At 57.6% G+C, this 26,891-nt stretch overlaps 1 protein-coding gene across 1 annotated transcript in view; it reads left to right on the top strand.

Moving 5' to 3' along the window:
• The first annotated feature begins 719 nt into the window (after window positions 1-719).
• The window catches only part of HIP1 (huntingtin interacting protein 1), a 51,734-nt gene continuing 25,562 nt past the window's right edge, over window positions 720-26,891 (top strand). Inside the window, exon 1 of the mRNA XM_080356930.1 lies at window positions 720-852. Within this exon, the coding sequence (XP_080213056.1) occupies window positions 736-852 (117 nt within the window). The 5' untranslated portion in view covers window positions 720-735. The remainder of the gene's footprint in view (window positions 853-26,891) is intronic.

The raw sequence follows: 26,891 nt of genomic DNA on the forward strand, positions 1-26,891 counted from the left end.
GCCACGCAGGCCGCACACCCGGGCCTGTGGGACCCCCCGGGCCTGCCCGGCCGGCTGGCTCCAGCCGCAGCTCAGAGCCCTTCGGCGCAGGTTCCCCGAGCCCCGGGGCGGGGCTGGGCTGGGCTGGGCTGGGCTGGGCTGGGCCGGGCCGGCCCCGCACAGCCCTTCCCGCCTAGGGCCCGAGCGGCCTCGCAACCCGGCCCGAGCCCCGGCTCCCGGGCCCGGTCCTCAGCGGCCCCGCCAGGGGGCGCCACCGCGGGCACGGGCGAGGCGCGAGTACGGGTGATGGCGTGTGAGCGGCAAGCTCGGGAGCCAATCATCACAGGGCTATGGCAGGGAGGCGTGACCACGGGACTGAAGTGGGCGGTGCTAAGAGGGCGGTCCCTGAAGGAGGGCCAGGGGGCGGGGCTCTCGCGGGGAGGCGGGAGCTGGCGGTGAGCGGCCTCCGGTCGGACCAGTGAGCTTGGCGGTGGTCACGTGAGCTGCCCGCCCGGGTCTGCTCGGAGCCGGCCCTCCCGGGAGGCTCCTCTCGAGTGGCAGTGACAGCGTCCAATCAGAATACACGGGCGGGACGGCGGGCGGAGCCGCCCAGCTGGAGGCGGTGCCGGTGGGGCGTGCCCACGCTTGAGTGGCAGGTGGGCGGGCCAATGGCGCGGGATCCGGCCAGCGGCGGCGCCGAGCGGAGCGGTGGTGAGGGCGCGGCGGGGCCGGAGCAGCGGCGGGCGCGGCGAGACCATGGACCGCGTGAGCAGCTCCATGAAGCAGGTGTCCAACCCGCTGCCCAAGGTGCTGAGCCGGCGGGCGGGCGGCGGCGGCCTGGAGGCGGAGCGGGAGAGCTTCGAGCGTGCCCAGGTACGGGGCGGGGCCGCGGGGCGGGGCCGGGCCGGCGGGCGACGCTGACAGGTGAGGGGGTGCCGCCCGAGGGGGGTGGGGCCAGCCGAGGGGGCGTGGCTTCTCGGGGTAGAGCCAATCAGGTAACGGGAGTTGCTTTAAACCGGCCAGGGCTGGACTGTGTGGGGCGGGGCTGTTTTCAGATGGGCGTGGCTTAGTCGAGTGGGCGTGGCCAGGCCAGGTGAGCCGCGGGGGGCGGGGCGCCCCGGATGGGCGGGGCTGGCTCGAGTTGGCAGGTATGTCGGTGTTGGGATGACTGGGTGGAGCGGGAGGCGGGGCTAATCCGAGTGGGCGTGGCCGGGCCAGGTGCGCTGGGTTGACTCCAGTGGGTGGGGATGGCCCATGTAGGTGGAGATGGCTAGAGTGGGCGGGGCTTTCCTAGGTGGGCGGAGCCAGCCCAGCCCCGCCCATGGGGGCAGCGGGTCGCCATGGGGTGGGGGGGGACATGGGTCAGGATCCCCCTGGGCTGTGGCTGCACCTTCCCTGTGGGGCTGTGAGGGAGCAGCCCAGCGAGTGGGGGCCTTGGACTCCGCCCTGGCCTTCCCTGTGGAGTGAGGGGCAAACCCAGCTGGCTTGGGTTGCCCAGGCAGGGTTTGGCCACCAAGCCCAGCTGGAGCCACGCAGGGTGCCCAGGCTGGTGCCCTCCCCATGCTGGACTCCATCCTGCATCCTCAGAGCCGCCCGCAGGACACGGGAGCCTCTGTCCCTGTTGGCTGGAGGGACAGCGTGCAGCTCTGTGACAGGGTCAGTCACCCCCAGAGACGTCCTGTGCTGCTTGGGGACACTGGCATGGGCAGGGCTGGGACAGGGACACTGACATCGACAGAGGGGGAAGAGGCACCAATGTGTTGAAGAGCGGCCATAGTTCGCTCCTTGTCAGCCCCCAGAGTGTCTGGATGGGGCCTCTTTGCCCTTACCCATGTTTTAAGCGACAGCTCGATGTCCTGCTCAGAAGGGAAGGTGACAGGGGTGCAGCAGGGGTGCTTTGGGGCAAAAAGCTATTTGGGGCAAGGGTGTGTTTGGGAGCAGCTTGGAAATGCCTGGACAAACCATGGCGATGATGAAGAGGGACGAAGGAGGTGTTGGGGACAGCTGGTCCCTGCTCTGTGTCCAGGGAAAGGTGGAGCGGTGCTGTCCTGAGTGCAGGGGGAGAGGAAGGGAAACTGAGGCAGGAGAGGGGCAGCAGGACCGGCTGCTCTGGGAAGGGGGGAAGCAGGACCTGGGTGAGGCTACAGCATGTGAGTGATGGCTCGATAGTTAAAGTAACGACCAAGGATCACCTCTGTGGAGTTTTTTTGCACAAAGACAAACATCAGAAATTAAGGTTGGATATGAGATGATGCACAGGGAGTCGTCTTACCTTCCTTGCTCGAGTTACCTCAAAAATCAATTATTTATAGCACTGGAGCTGGAACTGGGACTAGTCGGTGTGTGCGATCGCCTGCCTGGTCCCGTGGGTCAGCAAACGACCCCGCGGGATCCCCGGAGCTCCCACGTGCTCCCCAGAGCCGCTGCTCCCCGGGACGGGCAGACCCGGCGGGGACACGGGGCTGGGCCGGGGCAGCAGCACCCGCGGCACCGGCACCGCGACCCCCGCGCCGCAGCTGTCCCGCTGGATTCCACCTGCGCGTCCGATGTGCAGACAAATGACACCGTGTGTGTTTCACAGAGCTCAGCCTCTGCCTGAATTTTCGTTCTTCTGTGTGTTCAGTTCTGTGCAATTTCCCGTCTTTTTTTTCTTCATAATTCTTTCTTTCTCTCCAGTTTAGGGAACTTGCCGGGCACCCTCAGATCTTCCACACATTGGTCATCCGCGGGTTTTGTCAAACTTCTGCTTTCTGAGGTTTTTTTATAGAAACTTTGTGGATTTTGGGGTTTCTTTTATTTTTTTTTTTTTAAAGTGACTTTTCTTAAGAAAAGTTTAATCTGTTAAATGGCCTTTAAAATGAAGATTTTACTTTTGTTTCTGCATGCACAGGCTCATTCCCTCTTCCCCCCCAAACCTGCCTGTCTCATGACAGCAGCACAGTTACCAGGAAGACTGTTCTGGGCTCAAAGAGCCAAGAATGTGTCAAAATGGGTGTTTGGTGAGCCCAGGTAACACCCACTTGGGTTTGGCACCACCTGATTTCCATGGTCTGAGAATCAGCTTGGAAAAATGAGAGTGTGCTACGAAGCTCTGGTGGTGGTGGGACATCCCCATGGTGGGAAGGTCTGGTGGTGGGAAGCTCTTGTGGTGGTGGGACATGCTAGTGGTTTGATGCTCTTGTGATGGTGGGACATGCTGGTGGTGGGAAGCTCTTGTGGTGGTGGGACATGCTAGTGGTTTGATGCTCTTGTGATGGTGGGACATGCTGGTGGTTGGATGCTCTTGTGGCGGTGGGACATGCTGGTGGTGGGAAGCTCTTGTGGTGGTGGGACATGCTGGTGGTTGGAAGCTCTTGTGATGGTGGGACATGCTGGTGGTTGGATGCTCTTGTGGCGGTGGGACATGCTGGTGGTGGGAAGCTCTTGTGATGGTGGGACATGCTGGTGGTTGGATGCTCTTGTGATGGTGGGACATGCTGGTGGTTGGATGCTCTTGTGGCGGTGGGACAGTCCAGTGGTTGGAGACGCTCTCACAGTGGTGGGACATTCTGGTGGTGGGAAGCTCTGGTGGTGGGATGCTTTTGTGGTGGGATGCTTTTGTGGTGGTCCTCAGGTTGCACAACAGCTCTGCCCTGACAACATCTGTCTGTTGGCTTGAGAACAAACAGGAATAAATTTCCTGGTGGCCTCTTTTCTTCTCCCACGGTTGGTCAAGTGTCTCAGTTTTCCTGGTGATGCAAATGTGAGAAACCCGAGGACGCACTGAAACGCGATGTCCCTGCCCTTGTGCCGCTCCGCGTGGTCTTGCTGCCTGCGGGGCGAGATCTTCTCAGCGAGAACCACAGAGATGGGGCGTCTGGTTTGGACACACGCCCAAGGGCTCCTCTTTTGCTGTCAACGCTGATAGTTTTCATGGGAAGCTGAGCAATAAGGACACCAAATCCTGCGGTTCGGCAGCCCTGCAGATGCGCAGCCGTGGGGCTGCATCGCTGCCATGCAGGGACGGGTGTTGCAACGACTGTCGCCCTTTTGCTGGTGTTTCACTTGCTGTGATTCTCCGCTGCTCGTTGCCTCAGCCGCGGTAGGATAAATCTTTGAAAAGAGCAAAGCTCACTAAGGCAGGAGAAAAACCACCGAAAGTGAAAATTCTGCCATATGCTGAGAGAGATGTTTATACTTCACATGGTATCTGCGCCTGGCGTTTGCAGCCCCTGCAGGTTCTCCCGGTTGTATGAGGAGCGTGTCCCGGCGTGGCAGCTCTGCGGGGAAGGTGCCAGGTCTCCTCATTGCTCCGAGATCCTCCCTCCCTGGTCTCCTCCCCTTCTCACCGCAGTGGTCTCAGTGGCATCACTGCGCCGTGGTGCTGCCGAGGAGCAAATCTCATTCTGCGCTGGCTCACTTGGCTGGTTTGGTGAAGACCAGATGTTCAGAGCTTGGGTGAACCGAGATCTTGAGGGTGAAAAAGGAGTCAGAAGGATGCAGGGCTTCTGAGGGCATGGAGGATGCACACCAGGGTGAAATGCTGGGCCGTGCTGCTCCATCGCTCATGTTTCGGGCTGCCGGGGGAATTTCCCTTCGTTCCCAGCAGGGACGTGGCCGGCCAGGCCGGGTGCTGCCTGGCGCTGGCAGAATCACAGGCCCACAGGGGTGGATCCCCGAGCAGAGCGGGGGCTGGGACACTGCAGGTGGGGGACAATCTCACTCCTGACCCAGTGGGATTCTGCTCAGCTGCTCCTGCACTGACCCCTTCCCTCTTTTGGGAAATGGAACACTGGAGATGGACACGTGTGCTCAGAAAGTGAAGACAGGGAATCGTAGAATCATTTTGGTTAGAAAAGACCCTCAAGATCGTCGAGTCCAACTATAACCCACCCCTGGCACTGCCCCATGAGAACCTCATGTCCGTCTGTCCAGCCCTCCAGGGATGGTGACTCCAGCACTGCCCTGGGCAGCCTGTTCCAATGCCCCACAGCCCTTTGGGGAAGAAATTGTTCCCCACATCCAACCTCACCCTCCCCTGGCGCAACTTGAGGCCGTTTCCTCTGCTCCTGGTGCTTGTTCCTGGGGAGCAGAGCCCGACCCCCCTGGCTCCAAGCTCCTTTCAGGCAGGTCAGAGATCAGAAGGTCTCCCCTCAGCTCCTGTTCTCCAGCTGAACCCCCCAGGTCCCTCAGCCGCTCCATCACACTTGTGCTCCAGCCCCTCACCAGCTCCGTTCCCTTCTCTCCGCTCGCTCCAGCACCTCAAGGCCTTTCTTGGTGTGAGGGCCCCAAAACTGCCCCCAGGATTCTCAGTTTGTCCTCCGCAGGTCCCAGCACAGGGACGGTCACTGCCCTGGGCCTGCTGGCCACACCAATGCTGTACCAGCCAGGCACTGTACCAAGAGGTGCCACTGGAGTCCCAGTGGGACGTTCACTGAGCTCCAGTCCTTGTTCCTGCCCCTGTGGTTTTTGAGCAGGAGGACAGCACTATGTTGTGATTACGTGTTATGTTCTGGGCTGCAAAGATGACAACACAACTCTCTTGTATTCCCCTGTCCCAAGCGTTGCTGTGACACCCCAGCCATGCTTCGGTGTGGTCATGGGCTGCCCAGCCCCGAGATGGCACTGGGTCCTGGTGCGGGGACGTCCATGCAGCGCAGGTGGAGACGGTGCCTGGGGCTGCAAATGGAGACAAAGGTTTTGTGCTTGTCCCCAGAGCTGGTGCTGCTGGGGCTTTGTGCACCGAGGTCACCCGCCCATCAGGGTCTCTGTGCCCGGGTCCACTGGGGATTAATCCCAGGTCCTCATAGTGATGGGTGTTGGGAGAAGACACTTCTTTAAAATTCCTCCAGAAAACTAAAAAACTTGCACCTTGTCTTCTCTGAGTGCTTTTTTTTTTTCCTTGAGAAAGTCGCCAAGTAGCAGCGGGAAATCTGGACCGCTTGGGCTGCCCATGGCCACCACCTTCTCTCACCGGTTCTTCCCTGCTCTGCTGCTGGAGGACCTGCTCGAAAACCAGGCACGCAGAGCCCCTGTGGGAGAGGGAGAAAATGTATCAGCCACAGAGGGCTGTCAAATGAAATGGGCTTTTTGTTTTTAATTCCTCCCCCAGTGTTTGTTTCTAAATTCTTTTGATGTGGGAACCCAAATTTTTCACAGCCAAATGCAGGTTGAAAGCAGCTCCGTGCACATACTGGTCACCGCGACGGGCTGTGCCACCTTTGGCCACTGTTGCAGCCCGACCGCCACCGCTAATGCATTTAATCCCTTTCCCCCATCATTTAACAATTGGGAATATGGCACCATATCTCCCATCCACAGCAGCCCTGTTGGTTTCAGACCAGACCCGGTTTGGTACGACTCGCAGTCGCGGAGAAAATACCATTTTACTCCTGCAAAAACACACCATTTTTGTGGTTTGGGTGCTGCAGCACCAGCAGCTTTGCCAAGAACTTCAGTTCTTACACAGGAAATGAGGCTCCTTTCAAAGCACCAGAGTGGGGCTATATATATAGCCTCTCTGAAAAGATATTTAAAGAAACATATTGACACTAGGAAGAACAGGAAAAAATAGCTCCAGGCTGTGGGGAGCGAGGGCTGAAGGCAGCTGAGCCCGTCCTGGGGGAGTAGGTGATACAGGGGATTAATTCACGGCTGTTTCATCTGCAGGAAAACGAGCTCCCGTGCTTTGTGCTGGGCGAACCCCTGTGCTTTCGGGCTCCTGTCTTTTAATCGGAATTAGAGGTGTTTGGGATTGCATACAGCTTCAGCAGCGAAGAAATGAGTCATTTCATCTCTTTTCAGCAAGTCCCTCTTAGGAACTTATTTCCATCCCCAGGGAAAGAAAATAGTTTGTCTTTTACCAGATTAGGGGCTGCTTTGCTTTTTAGTGCAATCTGGGATGGAAGGGTTTGGTTTTGGTTTTTTTTTTAATACATGCCGAAATAACTTGAGTGTTTTAATGTGGTGATGGACTCCAGAAGCAGCCGAGCCTCAGGAGGAGAAATGTTTGGTACTGAAAGTGGGGGACACCTGCCAGCGAGTCCAGGGGCTGCTCCGCACAGGGACGCGATGCTTTTGGAACAAGTGCCAAGGGGGTGGTGGGGATACCAAGGGCTGGGGGTCGTTGCTGCCCCCAAACCCCTTTGCCCTTCACTCAGCACGTGCCGCCCTGATGGCTTCAAGAGGCTCTTTAAAATCTGATCTTTAAAATACAGATCAACACGAACAACGTGAGCAGGGGGTTGTAATTCCGTGGCTCTGCGGTTGGGAGAGCGTTCCCCGCCGAGGCTGCTCCGCTGGTGAGCACGGGAGCTCTGCCCCCAAACTCCAGCCTGCGTACCTCCCACCTCCTGCAAACCTGCGGGAAAGCAGCCAGCCAGGGGGATTATTTGTACCAAACTCCTGTTGGAGGACTCGGGACCGAGCGTGGCCCCTCCGCCAGCACCGACAGCGGCCCCCGAGCCCGGGGAAGGTGCTGGGGAAGAGCAGGGGACATGGTGCCTGTCACAGGGAGGAGGTGGCTCGTCCCAGCATTGCTCTTCCAGGGAAGAACCTCTGGACAGACCAAAGCGAAGGGGCTGAAGCTGCAGGAAGGACAATTATTTTGAAGATGCGAGAAGCTGAGGATGGGGAGAAGGTGCCCATGGCAGCTCCCAGCGCCTCGTCCCGCGGGTGCCACTGGGGCCAGGCTGAGCGTCGCCTCCCCCAGCACCATCCCTGCTTGTCCCATTGCCCGTCTCTGGCTGTGGAACTCGTTTGGTGCTGTGGCTGGTGGGCTAAAACTTCCACCCAGGCTTTGTGCAGACCCTGAGCTCGGCAGACACCAGGTCCTCAGACACGTGTATTGCTGAGCCAGAAAACTGGATATATTTGTAACTCAAAGCGAGCAAGAACAGGAGCAGTGGCTGGAGCCAGAGGTTGCCACATCTTTGCAGGCTTGTTCATATGCAAACCTCACACCTTAACTTTAAAAAAATTATTTTTTTATTAAAAATGTATTGTTTAATTAAGAATATTGACAATTATGTTTGTAAAAAACATAATCAGCACACCGCCAGCAATGCAGGCAGGAGAGGAGGCTTTACAGGCTCAGCCTCCCTGGGCTGGATCCTGGCACAGCATGTGGAGAATCGACTTAAAACCCCTCTGGCCTAACGGGATTCAGCCCCTCTCCACTGTCCCCAAGGGTGACCCGCGCTGGGACGGTGGGGACACGGGGCCAGCAGCTGGGGTTGACGCAGACGCTGGAGGAAGGGCTGGATGCTGGCCCTGGTCTCTGCCACCAGCTCGGCTGATTTCTTTTGCACAGTCACCAATGTGAACGCTTCCTGGGGACAGACTGTTCCCGGGGCGACAGCAGGAACCAGCAGCGCAGCCCGTGGTTCAGCCCGGCTGTGCGAGTCCCAGCCCACGGCCGCACTAATTATACATTGTGTGCTGTTCTGGGCTAATCGCGGTCGAGGGTAAATGATCCCTGGTCTACAGGCAAAAGGCAAAGTTACTTGCTCCAAGGCATATGCAGACATTTAATATTTTATCGTGGATTCACCGGATGATTTGGGTTGGGAGGGACGTTCACAGATCATCCAGCCAAGCCCTGCCATGGGCAGGCACATCTCCCACCAGAGCAGGTTGCTCAGAGCCCCGTCCAGCCTGACCCTGAACACTCCAGGGATGGGGCACCCACAGCTTCTCTGGGCAGCCTGTGCCAGTGTCTCACCACCCTCATCGTGCAGCATTTCTTCCCCGTGTCCAACTTAACCCCATCCTTGTTCAATTTAAAACTGTCTTAGCACACAGAGCTTCCTTTTGTAACCGCAGAATTTCGGTCCCTTCTTTTGCCTGGATGTTTCTGCCGCTCGATAAGCCTCACGCCAACGGAGAGCGCCGAGTGTAGGTCGGTCATGGTCATGGTTGGTGATGTCCCATGGGGACGGGCTCAGCCTGGCCACAGCTTCCAACCACATCTTCAGCCCAGCACAGAGGTGGTCCAGGTGGTCCCTGTCCCCGCCGCGGGCTGTGCGGTGGCCTTGTCCGTCAGCTGTGTCTCGCAGCCCGTGCCTGGGCGCACGCTTGCTGATCCCTTCTTGCCCAGCCTTGAGCCCGCCATGCCGGGTTGGTGCTGGGACAAGTGGACACCGTTGATTTTTCTGTTCTCAGCAACACAAAAACCATCAGCACGGTGGCTGCAAAAGCTGCGTTACTGAGAAATCAGGGAGCTCTGCAGCTCACTTGGCTTTATCCTGCTCACAGTGATGCCGCCAGGCTTTTTTATGGCTTGGTCATGAAACTCAGGTTGTGTTGTGAGGTTGAACTTGACTTGCCCAAATCTGCCACCCTCTGAGTCTTGAGATGGAGAAGACTCTCTGTTTCTTCACTGTTGAGCAAACTCACATCGAATCGCTGAAGCTGTGGTTACTTTGCTGCAGGACTTTCATGATTTTACACGCTATTTTTCCCCAGTCTGACTGGTAGCCAGCTTGATGTGATTACAGTAAATCCCAATTTCACAGCATCAGCCTGTGCCCTTCCCAGCTGGGATTTTGGTACCGCTGCCCCAAATGCTGCAGCAAAGCCCGTTGGTGTCTGGATTTCTGTGCCCTGGGGGTTCTCCCATGGTCCAGGACCCACCACTCGTCTTTCCACCACATTCATGGCTTTACCAAGTAACCGATTCCCGCGTGGGACGGCGCAGCCCCTCGGCTGGCACCTGGAGAGGGCACATTAAATATTTACCACGTCAAAAAGAGGCAAGTTGCAGCAAACAAAGGGACCCTTTTGGAGAACAGGCTTCTCTCACCAGGGCTGGGCTGGAGAGCTGCTATTTATTGTTACCATTTGTCTCTTTTATTCCGTGCGAGCAGCTCAGCACTCTCTTTAGAGTGCATGGCATCGCATTTTATTTTAATTAGCAGATGCCGGCTGGAAAATAGTGTTTTCCAGTCATTGTGTTCACATGGAAGTGAACAAGAATGCAGGGTTTTGTAAATGCAAATGGTCTTGCAAGGTGCTTGTGCCAGAACATCAGGGACACCCAGGAATTGTCCCTGTTCCTTCTAAGAGCCCAGAGAGGGTGATGGCACGAGTGCGGAGATTCAGCAACAGCCCTTCACCGCCCTGCTGATGCGTCCGGAGATGCAGCTCCCACCGACAGCATTCCTGCAGGAGCTGGGTGCGGGAGGGCTCTGGGTGGGGTGGCAAAGAACAATCTGCATCTTCTGCACAAGTGAGATGTGGCCCTCAGGTCCCCAGCCTGCTGTTGGTGATGGTCGCAGTTCGTCCACTTGTGGACTAAGTGCAATCGCTGCAGTTCACTGAACCAGGCACCGGTCACCCCTTCTGCATCTCCATGGGCTCAGCAGCAGGTCCCACGGGTGCTGGCCCTTGTCCTTGCTGGCATGCCCTCAGAACTGCTCACAGCGCAAGTCCCACACCACCAGGTAGTGGTGTTTGGAGATTTCATACGTTCATGGAATCATTTTGGTTGGAGAAGACCCTCAAGAACATCAAGTCCAACCATAACCCACCCCTGGCACTGCCCCATGTCCTGAGAACCTCATGTCCGTCTGTCCAGCCCTCCAGGGATGGTGACTCCAGCACTGCCCTGGGCAGCCTGTTCCAATGCCCCACAGCCCTTTGGGGAAGAAATTGTTCCCAGATCCAACCTCACCCTCCCCTGGCGCAACTTGAGGCCGTTTCCTCTGCTCCTGGCGCTTGTTCCTGGGGAGCAGAGCCCGACCCCCCTGGCTCCAAGCTCCTTTCAGGCAGTTCAGAGATCAGAAGGTCTCCCCTCAGCTCCTGTTCTCCAGCTGAACCCCCCAGGTCCCTCAGCCGCTCCATCACACTTGTGCTCCAGCCCCTCACCAGCTCCGTTCCCTTCTCTACACTCGCTCCAGCACCTCAAGGGCTTTTCCAAGGTCTTAAGGCGATGCTGAAGTGGAGGCAGCAGAAGACTTTGATTTGTGCGTTGAAGAAGTCCACACAGGCTAGGAATGGCTCCACCAGAAGTGATGACTTCTTCAATGACTTCATTGACTTACTCAATGCAGAAGGAGCCATCTCTTCTGGTGGAGCCATTCCCAGTCCATGGCCTGGCAGGGATCCCAGGTTTTCCCAGCCAGAAAGGATTTGTGCACTTCACACATGGGAATGAAATGTTCCGACAGAGTCAACAAGGTTTGACTGCTCCTGTGGAGGTAAATACTTGCATGGAGAGGGCAAAGTAGGTATTTCTAAGTTAGCTGAATTTTATGGTCTTGTTCTATTGTCTGGAACTTGCGCGGTTCATACTGTCCTGCTGGGACACGTGGAGCAGGTGTCAGGTGAGGTTTTTAGCCCGTTCAGCAAGGAGTTTTGCTTTGGTGCAGCTCATTCCTCCCGGTGGTCCCGGGAGAGGCTTTGTGCCCAGCCCTGCTCCCCCTGGCACCCACCACAGGTGTCCGTGGGTGTCCCTGTGCCCCCTCCAAGCACAGAGCATCTCATCCCTGTGGGGACCCCAACTTGTGATGAATGGGAGGTGGCACGCAGCACGGGGTGACCTGGGCCTTCCCCTCGCGCAGGAGGGATGAGCGACACTGGAGTGACTCAGGCCACGGCACAACCAACATTTCGGTGGGTGGGATCCAGCCTGGAGCTTCTGCCATGCCCCACAGTTTCATGGGCACCTCAAAGGGCAACGCCAGCTGAGGACATGGGTTGAGTGAGACCATCTCACGGCTTCACTCACCTCCTGGTGCGATGCTCTTGCCCACGACGCTCCCCTCTTGTTTGTCTGCCCGCTGTTGCAGTCCCGCTCCAGCTCTGTTTATAGCTCGGGCAGAAGCGCCTTGAGCTTCAGCATCGTCGGGACGGCCGAGCACACGGGGAGGAGCTGCAGCTAGAAATAGGGCTGCTCCCTGCTTATGCATTCCAGTTTTATTATTTTTGTAGCTGAGATGTCCAAGTTTGAAGAGTCCCACCGCCGCAAGCGCCAGGCTGGGAACCGTGTCCTGCATTTTTTCCATTCAGATTGGGTCTTGTTCTCCTTCTTCTCATTCCCAGTGCCCTCACACCAGCTGCTGAGCCCCGGCAAGGTGTCTGTCTCAGGAATGGGTCCTCTGACCCCTGCCTGTATTTTCCGTAACCCCCAGATTTCACCCCTTGGCACAGCTGGTTTGGCAGAAGAGCTCCCAATGCTGGCGGCGTTCGCCAAAGCTGCAGAAATTAATAACATCGGGGGGGTGGATTAGCGATCAGGTATTTGCTGAAGCTGCTGCGTGGTGAGCAAAGAGCTCAGACAAAATGTTCAGCGATTTCTGCCCACTGGGAGGGAAGCAAAGCTTCATCTGCTGCAGGGCCGCCAATAAACGGGAGCAAAAGAGGAGCACAGCTTGACAGAGCCGGAGGTTTTCACTCCTTATAATTCACTGGGATTCTGGCCGCTGTGCAGAGCCGGGCAGGGTGCGGGTCTGGCACAGGCTCCCCCGGGCAGCCCCGGGCATGACTAACTGTATCACCTCTAGACTTCCCCGTTACTGTTCTGGACATGCCACAGGTTCAGGCTCCCCCTCCTAGAGTTTTATCACCCAGGAGCCATTTTGGGTCCTACTGCCCCTGCCGGCCCCTGTGAGCCCCAGTGGGGCAGGAGGGCTGTGGCGGCCAGGATATGCCGATGTGACACCGATGCTGGGCATGGGACAGTCCGAGTGCCTCCCATCCCGTTTCCCTGTCCTGCCAACAGGAACACGCATGTTTCCCACACCCAGACCTGGTTTTACGCCCTCGGTTCCTCTCCAGCCGCGGTGCCGGCGCTCCCAGGAGCCGGACAGTGCAACCCTTTCTTCTCGGGCTGAGTAAACCAAAGGGCGTGCTGGCTCGTGCTCCGGCCAGTGCTGTTTGTTTTCAAACGAGGAAAATGAGTAAAAACTAATATTTGGATCTCAGGAAGGGATTTCGCAGCCTTTTGCACAGAGTCATTGCCTGCAATTCCCCGTTGGTGAGCGTCAGGCAGGCAGCAATAACACATGAAACACAGTTTCCTTTATACGCTGGGGTATTTTTCCAGCTCGGGCTCCACCCTGTGTCCCAGCGGAGATCCCAGCCCCGCTCCGCGTGTTCCTGAGCCGTGTCCCACACCCAGCGGCGGGCGGCACGCCAGATGCGCACAGCTGGGCGGTCATGGCACATCACCTGCAGCGGGGAGCACCACGAGCACCGCGGAGTGTGTGACCCACTGGTGCCTTTAAAAGAGAACAAAGCAATCTTGCACTCACGTACCAGAGCAGGATGGGTTTAATGTGCAGTGAGATGTCCAGCAGAGAACATCCTGGTTCCTCTGGCCCGTCCTGCTCCTCCGCACGGGGAACAGACACCTCATGGCCGGGTGCTGAGCGCGGTGACAGCGGCACGAGCAGTGCGGGGTGGCCTGGACACAGGGATGGCTGCTGGGGACTGGGGATTGGGGACCACGGTTGTGGCTTAATGAGGCTGGGTGCTCATTCTGGAGAAGAGAAGCTCCAGGGAGACCTTATTGTGGCCTTTCTGGACTTAAAAGGTGCCCATAAGAAAGACGGGACAGACTTTTGAGCAGGGCCTATTGCAAAAGGACAAGGGGTGATGGTTTAAACCAAAGGAGGGAGATTCAGGCTGGACATGAGGAAGGAATTGTTGCCCTGAGGGTGGTGAGAGCCTGGCCCAGGTTGGCCAGAGAGGTGGTGGCTGAACCATCCCTGGAGACATCCCAGGCCAGGCTGGACGGGGCTCTGAGCACCCTGAGCTGGTGCAGATGTCCCTGCTCATGGCAGGGGGGCGCTGGGGGAGCTGGGAAGGGCTCTTCAACCCAAACCCTTCTGTGATTCTATGATTCTGATCTTCTGGCAAATCCCAGGGGATGCACATAGAGCTCCATCTTGCTCCATTGCCCACAGCCCTCTGTCACCTTTAGGCTTAGGTCTTATGTATTTATTAAACCAGTATCTATTAATTATAAAGGTCAAACCTTCCCAGTGGCAGAGATCTGGACTCCAGGAGTGAGTCATTTCCTTGCTGGGGGAGAGGGGAGCAGGTTCAGTCATGAGGGATCACCCTGGCACTGGTCACCCACTGCATGTAAGGGGATGATGAATTAGAAGTGTCATTTTTATCTGTCATTTAGCCACCAGTTCGTTTGCTCCACTGTTTTCTCCCTGGATTGCAATGTGCACCTCGATCTCGCAGGTCTGGTGGGAAGGAGACGAACCCACTGCCCCTTGGCAAGAGCTCGGGCTGCAGAGCCCGGCTCTGGAACCTGCGGCACCTGGGGGAAGCAGCTCTGCAGGGCATGGGGAGGCGGACGGGGGTGCTGGGGGGTGGGAGAGCGGTTTGCAAAGCCAAAGAAAGCTGAGAAACCTTGGAGGAGATGGCATTGCTGTGCGCCGGCCTTGCCTGCGTCCCTCCGACCTCTCCCTGCACGGCGCTTAAATACGAACATAGTTGGGGCTGGAAGCTTTCCCGGGGCTCTAAATATGTTGCCTGTTTCCTATAAATACTTTTGCCGCTGCCCGTTAGCTCGAGGCAGGCTTGGCGTCTGCAGCTCTCTGCGTCCTGCCAGCGCTGCTTTGCGGGATCTGGCAGGATCTGGTGGGGTCTGGTGTGGTTTGGCTGGGATCTGGTGGGGTCTGGCAGGGTCTAGTGGGGTCTGGTGGGATCTGGAGGGGTCTGGCAGAGTCTGGTGGGGTCTGGCAGAGTCTGACCCTGTAGGATTGGGTCCAGCCGCAGGGAAAACATTTGCTGTGATGTTTCCCAACCTCTTGCATCAGGTGGTTTCATTTCAGACGAGTTTGTTCCTCGGTCGTGGTGCGGATGTGCTGGAGCTGTCAGTGTTTGGGTGCTGAGGTGTGGTGTTCATTGCAAACCACCCGGAGCAGCCACTCAAGCCCTTTCTCCTCCATCCTTTGGGGAAATAAAGCTCAAGAGAAGGTGTGGGAAGGTCCTGGGTGCTGTGTGTGAAAGCCTTGGCCAGATGTTGAGCTGAAGCATCACACAGGTGGCTTTGCCACCAGGTCTGTGGTCTCAGTTCAGGGGACAAGCGAAAGCAGAAAATTAAAACGGTTGCTCTGCCGGGGCAGAGGGTGAAGCAGCGAGCGGGGAGGCTGCGGCTCATCCTGCCTCTCCTTTTCCCTCTTGCATTTTTAATCCTGTTGGCTTCGCAGAGCTGCTCGCTGAGCTCTGCCTAACCTTGGGCCGGCTCCGTCCAGGCGACGTTACACGAGGCTCGGGCAGTTGCTGTAACACCAACGGCTATAGATTGAACGCGGAGCTAAAAATAACAAACAATCGATAATGGCAGCACAAACCCTGGCTTTATTTATTTATTTTTTAAAAAAGAAAATCTGTATATTGACAACACAACAAAGCTCCTTCCTGTAAAGGCAGCAGGGATAATGGAGCCCAGGGCTGGCAGCGGCACCGGCTTCACCCATCATCCCACGGGGCCAGTGGGGTCCAGCACCCCAGGGTCCTTCGTGTCCCCTGTGCCCGGAGCAGCACCCGCTGGGTGGGGCTCGGGGGTCGGTGTCCACTGAAATAACCCCCATGGCCGGCAGCTGCTCGTGCTGCCTGTGCCGCTTGTGCTGCCTGCGCTGCTTGTGCTGCCTGCACTGCCTGTGCTGCCTGTGCCACTTGTGCTGCTTGTGCTGCCTGTGCTGCCTGTGCTGCCTGCACTGCTTGCACTGCCTGCACTGCCTGTGCTGCTTGTGCTGCCTGTGTTGCCTGCACTGCTTGCACTACCTGCACTGCCTGTGCTGCTTGTGCTGCTTGTGCTGCCTGTGCTGCCTGCACTGCTTGCACTACCTGCACTGCCTGTGCTGCTTGTGCTGCCTGTGCTGCCTGCACTGCTTGCACTACCTGCACTGCCTGTGCTGCTTGAGCTGCTTGTGCTGCCTGCACTACTTGCACTGCCTGCACTGCCTGTGCTGCATGTACTGCCTGTGCTGCCTGTACTGCCTGCACTGCCTGTGCTGCGTGTACTGCCTGTGCTGCCTGCACTGCCTGCACTGCCTGTGCTGTGTGTACTGCCTGTGCTGCCTGTACTGCCTGTGCTGCCTGCACTGCTTGCACTGCCTGCGCTGCCTGTGCTGCTTACACTGCCTGTGCTGCTTGCACTGCCTGTGCTGCCTGTACTGCCTGCACTGCCTATGCTGCCTGCACTGCTTGCACTGCCTGCGCTGCCTGTGCTGCTTGCACTGCCTGTGCTGCCTGCACTACCTGAACTGCCTGCACTGCCTGAACTGCTTGCACTGCCTGTACTGCCTGCACTGCCTGCACTGCCTGAACTGCCTGCACTGCCTGTGCTGCCTGTACTGCCTGCACTGCCTGTGCTGCGTGTACTGCCTGAACTGCCTGAACTGCTTGCACTGCCTGTGCTGCCTGTACTACCTGCACTGCCTGCACTGCCTGTGCTGCTTGTGCTGCCTGTGCTGCCTGTTCTGCCTGCACTGCCCGCTCCTGCCCGCTCCGTGCCGGCACAAGCCCTCGGCGCGGCCGCCAGCCCTGGCCCTGTGCCCGTGTCTGATCTGCTTTTTCCTCTCGCTTTCACATGCCCAGGGAAGTGTGGCATTACAAGGATTTGAAAATGGCCTTGAGCTTTTTAAGCACCGCTCCAGAGCGGATATTTTTCCCTAAATCAAGATTTGCAAAGGTATTTGAGTATTAGTCGGCTGGGGGGATTTCCAGAACTATCAGAGCACCCAAACACCGTTCAAATCTGCCTTGTGTGCGAGTGCACGTTTGGTACTGAAAAGCAGCTGGTTCACCGAGACTGTGGTGATCTGGGGGATGTTGTTTTGCATTGTTGCTGTTGCCGTAAGGTTCTTCTGCAGGCTGTTCATTGCTGGATCTCCTCTGGAAGTTGTGGCTGTGTGGGATCAGGCTGAGCTGTGGTGCCTGAGTCCAGAGGAACTGGTCACACGTTCAGCTCCTGCCCCCGCGGCTGCTCCGTCCCCGCGTCCCCGTAACCCACGGGGAAGGTGCTGCTGCCCAGGGTGCCCAGGGCAGGTCCCGATGTTTCGGAAGGACACGGAGAAGCGCGGGGAATCAGTCGGGAAAGCTGTTCTGTGTTACGATGCTCAAACCTCCCAGCTCAGTAACAATCCAAATCCATTGCCATAAAGGTGGGGGTTTCCTCTAACTCACACTGTGACAAATACACCCTGGTGCCCAGTGTTTGCTCCCTTCTCCTAGAAAGCAAAACTCCTCATGCAGCCCGTGGTGCTCACCCAGCTCCATGGCCCAGAAACTAAACCCAGCCTAAACAGGTCTCCAAATGGTGCATCCCCCGTGGGAGTGACTGCCGCTCCAGATCCAAAGAGATGCTGAAAAGCACTGAAACCTGCAAAATAGAAAAGAAATAGTTTTCAAAGTGCTCAGTGGTTCCCCCAGTGAATCCGCTATTCTGTTTTATACCCAGAGCTCTGAAAACCCCGTGATCCTGGAGATCCCGGACTGGAAAGATGCTCCATCAGCACCTTGAATGGTTAAGCCTTGGGGCAGGACTAGTTTATCGTGAGCTAAGAGAGTTGCTCTGGGGAGGTGGATTTAAACTGCTCCTACACTGGAGCAGCTGGAAAAAAAAATGTCGTTCCCTGAGGAAAATGAAATTAAGAGACTGAATCCAAGGGGTGGTTTGAGAGCGCAGCTCCTGTTTGGTTCCTTCCCTCGGGGAGAACTTGGGAAATAAAGATCAAGAGGTAGCACCAGATATTATTAGTCATCAAGGAGGGAGGCGGCTGCAGGGGAAGAGGGTTTAAAAGGTTTTGCAGTATTTTTAGACCTGGTAAAATGAACAGTAGGTGGGGGAAAAAGAGGCAGGAGGCTTTTGAGAGAGACGTGAATGCTCCACGGAGCAGAGCGGTCCAGGCTCCATCCCGCCCCGAGCGGCAGCTCAGGCGGAGATTTGCTCGAATAGAAGTAGGGAATGTAAAACCAATAAAAGAAAATGCCTTCTAGGTCATTACTGAACAAACCTCATCAAGCTGGCTGTAATGACAAAAGGCTACATTTGTCAAGATGTTTTAGCCCTAATTCCCTTCATTTTAGCAGGAGTCAGCTGCCAAAACAGAGTTTAAAAGCTGCTCGCGGAGCCTCTGGTGGGCTCAGGGGAGATGCTGAACATCTCTCCTGCTTCTTCATCCATCACGGTCCAGACCACACGCACCGTCCCGGCAGCTCGCAGGAGAATATCGGAGCTGCAGGAGGATGGAGGGTGTCCCAGGCCGTGTCAAGGGTCTTGGAGCGAAGCCCTGGAGGAGATTAGATACAGCTGGGGGTGAGGAGGGGGCTCTGCGCCTCGCCGCACAGCAGGAGGATGATGAGGGCACTTGGGGGACAGAGTGAGGCGAGAGGTGGGCTCTCCCTCAGTTCTCCATGGGTTTGCCATCCCTGTTCCCTGCTGGGAACTGTCTCTTCCCAGCCCCGAGCAGAGGGGCTGGCGGAGGCAGCACCTTTGATGCCCTGGGGTTTTCAGCAGCTCCTTCCGCCACCCCCAGCATCCCCCCCACTTTCATTTGCGAGGGAGTTCCCTCCATCTGCATTCCCTCTGGAGAGGCTTTCCAGGGCTGGTCCTTGCAGGCTCGTCCCGAGTCGCTGGGACGGGAGGCAGGAGCCAGGAATGCAGCGTGTGGTTTTGCACACCCGACTGGGATGCTCTATCCCCCGCTCCTGCCGCAGCAGCACACAGGTTAGAGCAAGTTCACTTATCGCACAGCCTTTGGCGGAGTTGTGTGAGCATGTTAAATATTACATGTCTATATATTTGTATATATAGCAGTTGAAGGAAGCCATTCTGTAAGCAGAGCTGATGCTCCCGCAGCTGCAAAGAGCCTCAGCATCTTTATGGGAGCCGCTGGGAATAGCCCGGGACCACCGTGCGGGGCAGGAGCAGCTCTCGTGTGCCAGGACCAGCGTTTTTCCACGGCCATGCGGTGAACCACAGCGGGGAACTCGCGTGGGCTGGTAAAGCAAGGAAATTTCTCTCACACCAATGCACCCCGCAGTGGTGGGATGTGTCCCCAGAGTTGCACCGGTCCCTCCTGAGCCGCCATGTGGTCACACACGCTGCTGTCCCCACTTGGTGCTTTCAGCTTGGAGATCGCAGCTTTGCCTGTCCCTGAGGAACGTGGGTTCCCCTGTGCCCTGGGAACCCTTCCAAAATTGCCTTTAAATTAGTCTTTTTCTAGAGCTGTCTTGGCTCTTATTTTTGCCCTCGATCTGAACACCCCCCTTGCTGTGAAACTGGGTGGACTTGGAGCCCTCTGCCTGTTCCCCAAGTGCTTCCTAGTGGCCTCCAAAATTCAGGTTGGGCTGGTCAGAGCAGCTCAGCCACGAGGAGCCACGCGGCGGTGGTGGCCGTGCCATGAGCCTGTCCTGGCTCTGCCTCATCCACAGGACATCATCGATAACGCCAATGATTATCTTCTGTCTAAACCAGCTTTAGCACCAGCTGAGGTGTTTGATTCACGGCTGAGCTTGCATGAAAGCTTGATGTTGAAATATAAGGTTAATGGTGGCGAGCGGACTTAATTGGTGGGATTAAGGAGGGATGCTGGGAGCAGAAAGCCTGCGGGTGGGAGGTGGAGCATGTGGGGGGCAGCTTGGCCTGGCTGCACACAGCATTCGATGGCATTACAGGGTGTCACCAGTAAATATGGCTAAAGGATGGATCCATGCAGGTGGCATCATAGGAAAAGTCACATTCATCCTATTCGTGTGCAGGGGAGGGATTGGGTTTTGCTCCAGAGGATGCTCTTTGTTTTGGGCTGTGCCTGGCTGGGTGTGCTCTTTGCAAACCTGCCGTAAGGTCTCTTTGTGCAAATGAGGCATTAAAACCTGGTGGCCAAGAGCTAATTGCAGGGCTGTGGCCCCTGGAGATGCTGCGCTGGGAGGCGTGGATCACATCCCGGGACAGCAAGGCAGCAGCGGTTGTGGCATCAGGTTCAGAGCAGCTCTAAGCCCAGCTAAGGCTGAATTAATTAATTCCAGGATCCCATTAAGCCAGGGGACCGCCATGCTGGCGGCTGGGTGGCACGGCAGGACCCAAACTCCCACTTTCCGCCCCAGGCTCATGGTTGGGAATCGCTCACCGGGGGCTTCACCATGGCGAGGGCACAAACCCCGTTGTCCCTTCCTGGCCACAGTGCTCGAATCTGGGTTTGTCCCCTCTGCTTTTGGGTCCAGGGCACCCTGTCCCAGGGATGCCGGGGTTGGTGCTGTGCCAGTGCGGCAGAGCCCATTCCTGCCTGTTGTGATCAGGGCTGTCGAGCCCTGTTGTGTTTCTCCCGAGTAGTAAGTGACAGGATGAGAGGAAACAGCCTCAAGTTGCGCCAGGGGAGGGTGAGGTTGGATCTGGGGAACAATTTCTTCCCCAAAGGGCTGTGGGGCATTGGAACAGGCTGCCCAGGGCAGTGCTGGAGTCACCATCCCTGGAGGGCTGGACAGACGGACATGAGGTTCTCAGGACATGGGGCAGTGCCAGGGGTGGGTTATGGTTGGACTTGACGATTGTGAGGGTCTTTTCCAACCAAAATGATTCTGTGATTCTATCTGTGATGGGGACAGGTGCCCACAATTGGGGCAGGTACCCACACCCCACGCGCTGCCCCGTGCTCACCCCAGTCTCAGGGCAGGGACCAGACTCTGCTCCCAGAGGAATTTGGCTGCTGCTTGAAACCATCTGGTCCAGCAAAACACATTTGGTCCAGCACACAAATGGCCGAGCTGTGTCCCTGCAGTGCTCCTGAGCGGTGCGTCCGTCCATCCATCTGTCCCAGGAATTGCAGCAGAGGCTTTAGCAGCCACCCAAGGAAAACACAATGTGGGGCTTGACCTCAAAAGCTGCCCCCAGGCTGGGATCAGTGGTGGGTGCAGCGCTGGGTGCTGACAGGGCGCAGGGATGTCAGCGCTCCATCCTCACAGGTCCCCGCAGGGATGTGAGATCTTATTATCTTATTAAGAGTGGCCAAGTCACCATCCTGGAGTAAGTGGCTGAGCCGTGACTAGACTTAGTAATCCCGGGGATTAGTGTGTTCGGCCAGGGCCAGCACCGCAGGAGCAGTTTTTCCTTAGGGCTGTGAAGCTCCAGCCGAGGGGCAGCTGCGAAGCTTTTCCTCCTCCCTGCTTTCGGGTTGCTTTGAGGGGATTTGTAGAACAGTAGAAGAATTGTCTGAGTTTCTTTCATCAGAAGATTTTAAAAGTGCTTCTTGAGCACTGGAAAAAACAGGATAGTCCTGCCTGGGTGTTTGCCTGTCCCGCAGCGGGGTGACAACCCCTGTGTGTCCGCAGATGGGGGACTGAGGTCAGGGGACCCATTTACCACACCTGTTTATTTTCTTTTGTTGTTGGAACTGAGATTGCTACAGCCAAGTGGGCTCCTGTGCGAGGGAAACCTGTGCAGGTCAGCGGCCAAACCCACAGGTGCAGCTTCTTGCCAGGCACAGAGATGGGGCAGCGGCAGGAGATGGGGCAAGGGATGGGACAGGGGGCAGGACATGGGGCAGGGGGCAAGGGATGGAGCAGAAGGCTGCAGGTGGCACAGGGGCTGGGGCAGGAGGTCAGGCAGTGGGTCAGGGTGTCAGCAGGGGTGTGCAATGGGGCAGGGGCTCGGGCAGGGGGTCAGCAGGGGGTGTGCGGGGGGCCGGGCAGGGCTGTGACGGGGCGCAGAGGGGTCGGTCCCGCCGTGCCCCCGCCATCCCCTCCCGCTCCGCTCCGCCCGACCCCGCGCCGCTGAGCGGCCGCTTCTGCGGGGGCGCGCCCACCCTCACGCGCGCACCCGCGGGGCTCCTTTGTTATTCCGGCGGCGCGCGGCTCCCCCTCACCCCCCCAACCCGGCTGTGCCGCCCCTCGCGGGAGCGCGCCCGTGCGCGGGTGCGCGCACCACCCCCCCCCATCGGCTCCGGCGCCGCCGCCGCCCGGCAGAACCTTCCAGCGCCGCCGCCCGCGGGGCCGCCGCCATGGGCGCCGCCGCGCCGCGCTGAGCCCGCACCGAGCCCGCCCCGCCCCGCACCCCCGCCATGGAGCTGGGCAAGGTGGTAAGTGCGCGGCCCCGGGGATCCCCGCACCCCCCCACCGGGGATCCCCCCCGGGAACCCCCCAGCAGCGCGGCACCCCGGGGTGTCCCTGCAACGGGGGTTTGCGCCCAGCGAAACTCCTTCCCAGGGAAGTTGGGGGTGTTCGCAAACCCCCGGGTGTCGGTGTCTCCCGGTGGAAAATCAGGAGGAACCCGGGGTGGGTTTGGGGTGGCAGCAGGGGCCGTGCGCCCCCTCCCTACGGCTCATCCTCGCCGTTAAACCCGGTCTCCCCCCGTGATGCTGCAGCCTGGGTCGGGATTTGCTCCCACCCACCCCTTTTAACTCGCTTTCCCCCAGTCTTTGAGTCCACGGGGTTCAGGTGCTGCCACGAGCACCCGTGTCCCCACGTCCCCGTGTCCCCACGTGTGATGCTGCTGTCACAGCCCCTTCGGCCCCTTGGAGCAGCCCCGGGCATGGGGGCTGGAAACAGGTTTGAGGTGGAAAGTGGGTTTTTAGGATCCATTCCTGCAGGGAGGTGTGTTCATCCCCTGCGCTGCTCACCTGGGAAGAGGGATCTTGCTTTACACGGTGCTCCGGCAGAGCCGGGTTACGGGTGGGGAAGGTCCCTCGGGTGCAACGTGGAGCCCGTATGGTCCTGGCTGCTCTTGGCTCCGTGTCAGGATCCGAACACTGGGAGGGGTAACAGGTGGAGGACACCCCATCCCGCTCCGATAATGGGTGGAGGACACCCCATCCTGCTGCGGGTGGTGCTGCTCAGTGGGAGCTGTTGCACGGCAGGATTTCCAGCAGCGCTGCGCCGGCACTGCCGGGCTCCGCATCCCGGGGCCATCCCGGCTCCACTGGATTCGGCAGCGCCTCGGCAGGGCGATACGCACCCGGGTGTTCCCAGCCGGGGTAGAAGCTCCCAAGCAAGGTGGGTCCCAGGATGGCACCTGATGGCTGAAGTGCACATCTGGAGATGAGCTCCTGCCTGTCTGCTCCCTGCATCCTTCATCCTCGCTCCGTTATTTCCTCCCATTCCAAAAAATGCCAAAAGATTTGAATTTGCTGGGAAGCAGAAGACTCTGGTTGGGATGATCTGGAGGATATCAGGGATATTTGAATTTGGTGAAACCCCTTGCTGAACCACCCAGCCTGGAAGACACAGCCCTCCTCCATCCCTAGATAGAAATCACCGCTGCTGGAGGAGATTATTTTAGCTTAAAATCCCTGCTTAAAACTGAAAGCCTGGCTGAAGCGACAGCTCACGGGAAACACTCCGGCCATGGCTGAGCTGGCTGGGAACGTGGAGCACGAGTGATGTTGTGCCCATATCACTGATTAAATGAGAAGAGTACGGAGTGTTTTTGTGGGGAGCAGCTGTGGAGGACTGTGGGGGTCCTGGGGAGCCTCCTGGGTTTCTGCCCTGTCTCGGATCCGGCCCCTCGTCCTGGGCTCTGGTTGTGGTGGGTTGGAAGCACCTGGCAATGGGAGCCTGGACTCGTACTGGAGGTGACCAGAGCACCCCCAAGCTCTCTGACCACAGCACCCCCAAGCTCTTCTGCAGTGTCTCTGGCTTCTCTTTTGACTGTTACTTCATCCAGAGGCTTCAAACAGATCCGAGTTTTCTGGTGTGAGCTTCCCCAATGGTCATTGGTGAGCTCTGGTTTCTTCTGGAGCTTCACTTTTTGCCAGGTGTTCTCCCCAAAATCAGTTTCCTTGCTGTCTCCTTTTTTTCCAAAGGTTTATCTGTGTATTGGATAAGTCCTTATTCCTAAAACTGGATTTAAAAAAGCCCACGTCCAAGTAATTAATCTGCACAAATTGTTTATGGCGCTGGAGAAATCTGCTGGCCCACCTGTTTGGGTGCTGGTCCCCGATGGTGAGCAGTGATGTGTTCTGCATAACAAGCTCTTGTCTCCGGGACTGGTGGAACCAAATCCTTCCAGCCACTGGTGACCAGCCCGGCTCCCCGCTCCTGGCATCAGGTGTCTCACTGGAGTCCCTGGGACCCAACACAAGTCGGTTGGGTGGTTGTCTTCTTCTTTCCCTTTGCTTGCCTCGAGGGTGCAGAAGCGGTTGGATCACGCTGTCCCATCCTGCCCCCACTCTGGTGATGGTGCTGAGCTCATGATTTTCGCTGGGGGCTCTGGAAAGGCTGGAGCAGCGGTGGGTTCAGTCCTCTCACAGGCAGCTCCTGGGCACGTCACCCTATGGATCCCGACCTCTGCTTTGATGCCACCTTGCTGCCCTTGGAGCAGTCGGGGGCTGCTGGGGTGGTCTGTTCAGACACACTCAAAATGTGTACCCTTCAAGTTATTCTAATTTTTTACCATGATAATGCTGATAGAGCTGACGAGGCAAAGGCCTCGGTGGGAGCTGGATGGCAGCTGCCACCCTCTTGGTGTCTCCTGGTGGGGTGGAGACCTCTGGACATCACATCACCCCTTCCTGGCCCCTGACACCTCTTGGTTTCTCCCCTGGAAGCCCCATGTGTGCTGGAACAGCTTCTCCATTGCTCTCAGCGGGATTCGCCGTGTGCCGGAGGGGGCTGATGTGGCACAGACCAAGCGCGACATGGATCTGAAGTCATTGTCCTCCCAGGCTCGGCAGAGCAGAGCAGAGCCAGAGGCGGCGATGCCAGGGCAGATCTCTGCCAAGAGGAGCTTCATGGTGATGCCATCGGATGCTTGCGGAGCTCATGGCCATCTTCCCAGTGACTGTTTTGGGTGTCCCATGTGTCACAGGGCAGGCAGCAGGACAGGCTGTGGGGCAAGATGGGAAGGGAAATCTGAGATTTGTGCGTTTGGGGGATTATTTCTCATCTAGTGGGAGCAGGAGCCGAGAAGAGCAGCATTACCTTTGGGGAGATGCTCCCACAGCCCCCCTCAAGGTCCTTCATCCCCAGAGCGGCTCCGGTGTGTACCCAGCCATGACAGCAACACTGTCTTTCCAAACTCATGGATCCAGCAGCAGATGCAGCCAAATAGCCCGGATTAGATGATAAGGATGGTGTTTTTAATGTCTCCTCTCACTCCCCATTCAAAAGCAGCATTTAGTACTGAGCAGGAAGACTATAAGTTACCCCATTTGTGCTGAGCATCCTGACCCTTTACGTGGCCTCACGTCCATGGTGCGCGGGGCTCACCGCACTGCCTGTCTGCCGTCCCGTCCCCGCCGCGGCACGAGGCCGTGCTGGATCCCGGTGCTGGTTCCCGGTGCTGCCGAAGGCGCTGGGCACACGGTGGAGGGGGGACCCCAGCCCCCCAGCTCTCCCCAGGGGCTCTCGCCCAACCCTGGACGGGCATTAAGCACCCCCAGTGTTATCCAGGCAGCTCTGGCTGTGATTTGCTTTTAGCTGCTGTCGGTGAGCGATATTTAAAGAGAGACGTGCCTTCCGAAAAGCTCGCCTGCACCCCCGTGTCCTGCACAGCTCCGGGGCCAGAGTGAAGCTTTGCTAGGCTGGGATTTGCATTTTAATTAAGCTCATGGATTTTTTTCCAGGCTTGCTGTAGTCAGGTCTCCCTCCTCGCTCACTTCCCCCGGAGCCCCCGTGTCTTGCGCGGTTTTCCGGAGGTATGCTCCGTCCCAGCTCTCCATTTATAGAAAGGAATTAAGGAGAAATGAGGGAGCATTACTAAGAGGATTTGCGCTGCGACTTACTCAGTTTCTCCAAATAATTTGCAATAGCTCTGGATTCTTTAATCAACACTCATTTCCTTTTGGAAATGAAAGGAGCGGGAAGGTGCCGTGCAGCTCCTGGGCTGAGCTCGGCTCTTCCCTGAACGGGCGATTTGAGATTCCGAGGAGGCTGAGAGCGGGATTTGGGGAGATCTGTCTGGGGATGAGGGTGTGCAATGTGCCTGTGGAAGAGGGAAGTGTTTCTCGGTGCTCAAAAAGCCTCTATTGCTCTGTCCTGGGTCCCCCTGTGCAGTTTTGGGCTCCTCTGTCCCTGTTGAACCCACAGTTGTGCACCCAGAGGGGTGTGTTTATTTGACATGACCCACGATCTGGAGGTCACCCTGGTGTAGCATCTCCCTGTGAGGTCGGGCGTCGTGGGGTCCTGTGGGTCGTGGTCCAGCTCTCCTTACCAGCGGGATTGCCAGAAACCCGCGGGAACGGTGCGAAATTCCCCCAGGACAGGGCTGCAGTGGTGGGTCAGGGCAGAGGAAAACACCTTGCAGGGGTTCCTGGGGACCCCCAGGGGGAGGAGAAGCCGCTCAAGCAGGTCCCGGTGCTGTGGGACAGATATGAGGTTGGATTGTCCCTGTGTAGTCTGTGTGCTCCTCTCCTAAGTGACCTGAGCCTTTCCCCATCTGTGGCAGTGGGGATTCCTCACCCACTCCGCAAGTGCTTGAAATGTTACCCGTGTGTAATGGTCACCAGTGCTTGCAGCGTTACTGGTTTGTGCCACGGTCACCAGTGCTTGCAGCGTTACTGGTTTGTGCCGCGGTCACCAGTGCTTGCAGCGTTACTGGTTTGTGCCACGGTCACCAGTGCTTGCAGCGCTACTGGTTTGTGCCGCGGTCACCAGTGCTTGCAGCGTTACTGGTTTGTGCAGTGGTCACCAGTGCTTGCAGCGTTACTGGTTTGTGCCACGGTCACCAGTGCTTGCAACGTTACTGGTTTGTGCCACGGTCACCAGTGCTTGCAGCGCTACTGGTTTGTGCCGCGGTCACCAGTGCTTGCAGCGCTACTGGTTTGTGCCACGGTCACCAGTGCTTGCAGCGTTACTGGTTTGTGCCACGGTCACCAGTGCTTGCAGCGTTACTGGTTTGTGCCGTGGTCACCAGTGCTTGCAGCACTACTGGTTTGTGCAGCGGTCACCAGTGCTTGCAGCGTTACTGGTTTGTGCCACGGTCACCAGTGCTTGCAGCACTACTGGTTTGTGCAGTGGTCACCAGTGCTTGCAGC

The sequence above is a fragment of the Nesoenas mayeri genome, assembly GCF_963082525.1.
Source record: "Nesoenas mayeri genome assembly, chromosome: 20".
NCBI lineage: Eukaryota > Metazoa > Chordata > Aves > Columbiformes > Columbidae > Nesoenas > Nesoenas mayeri.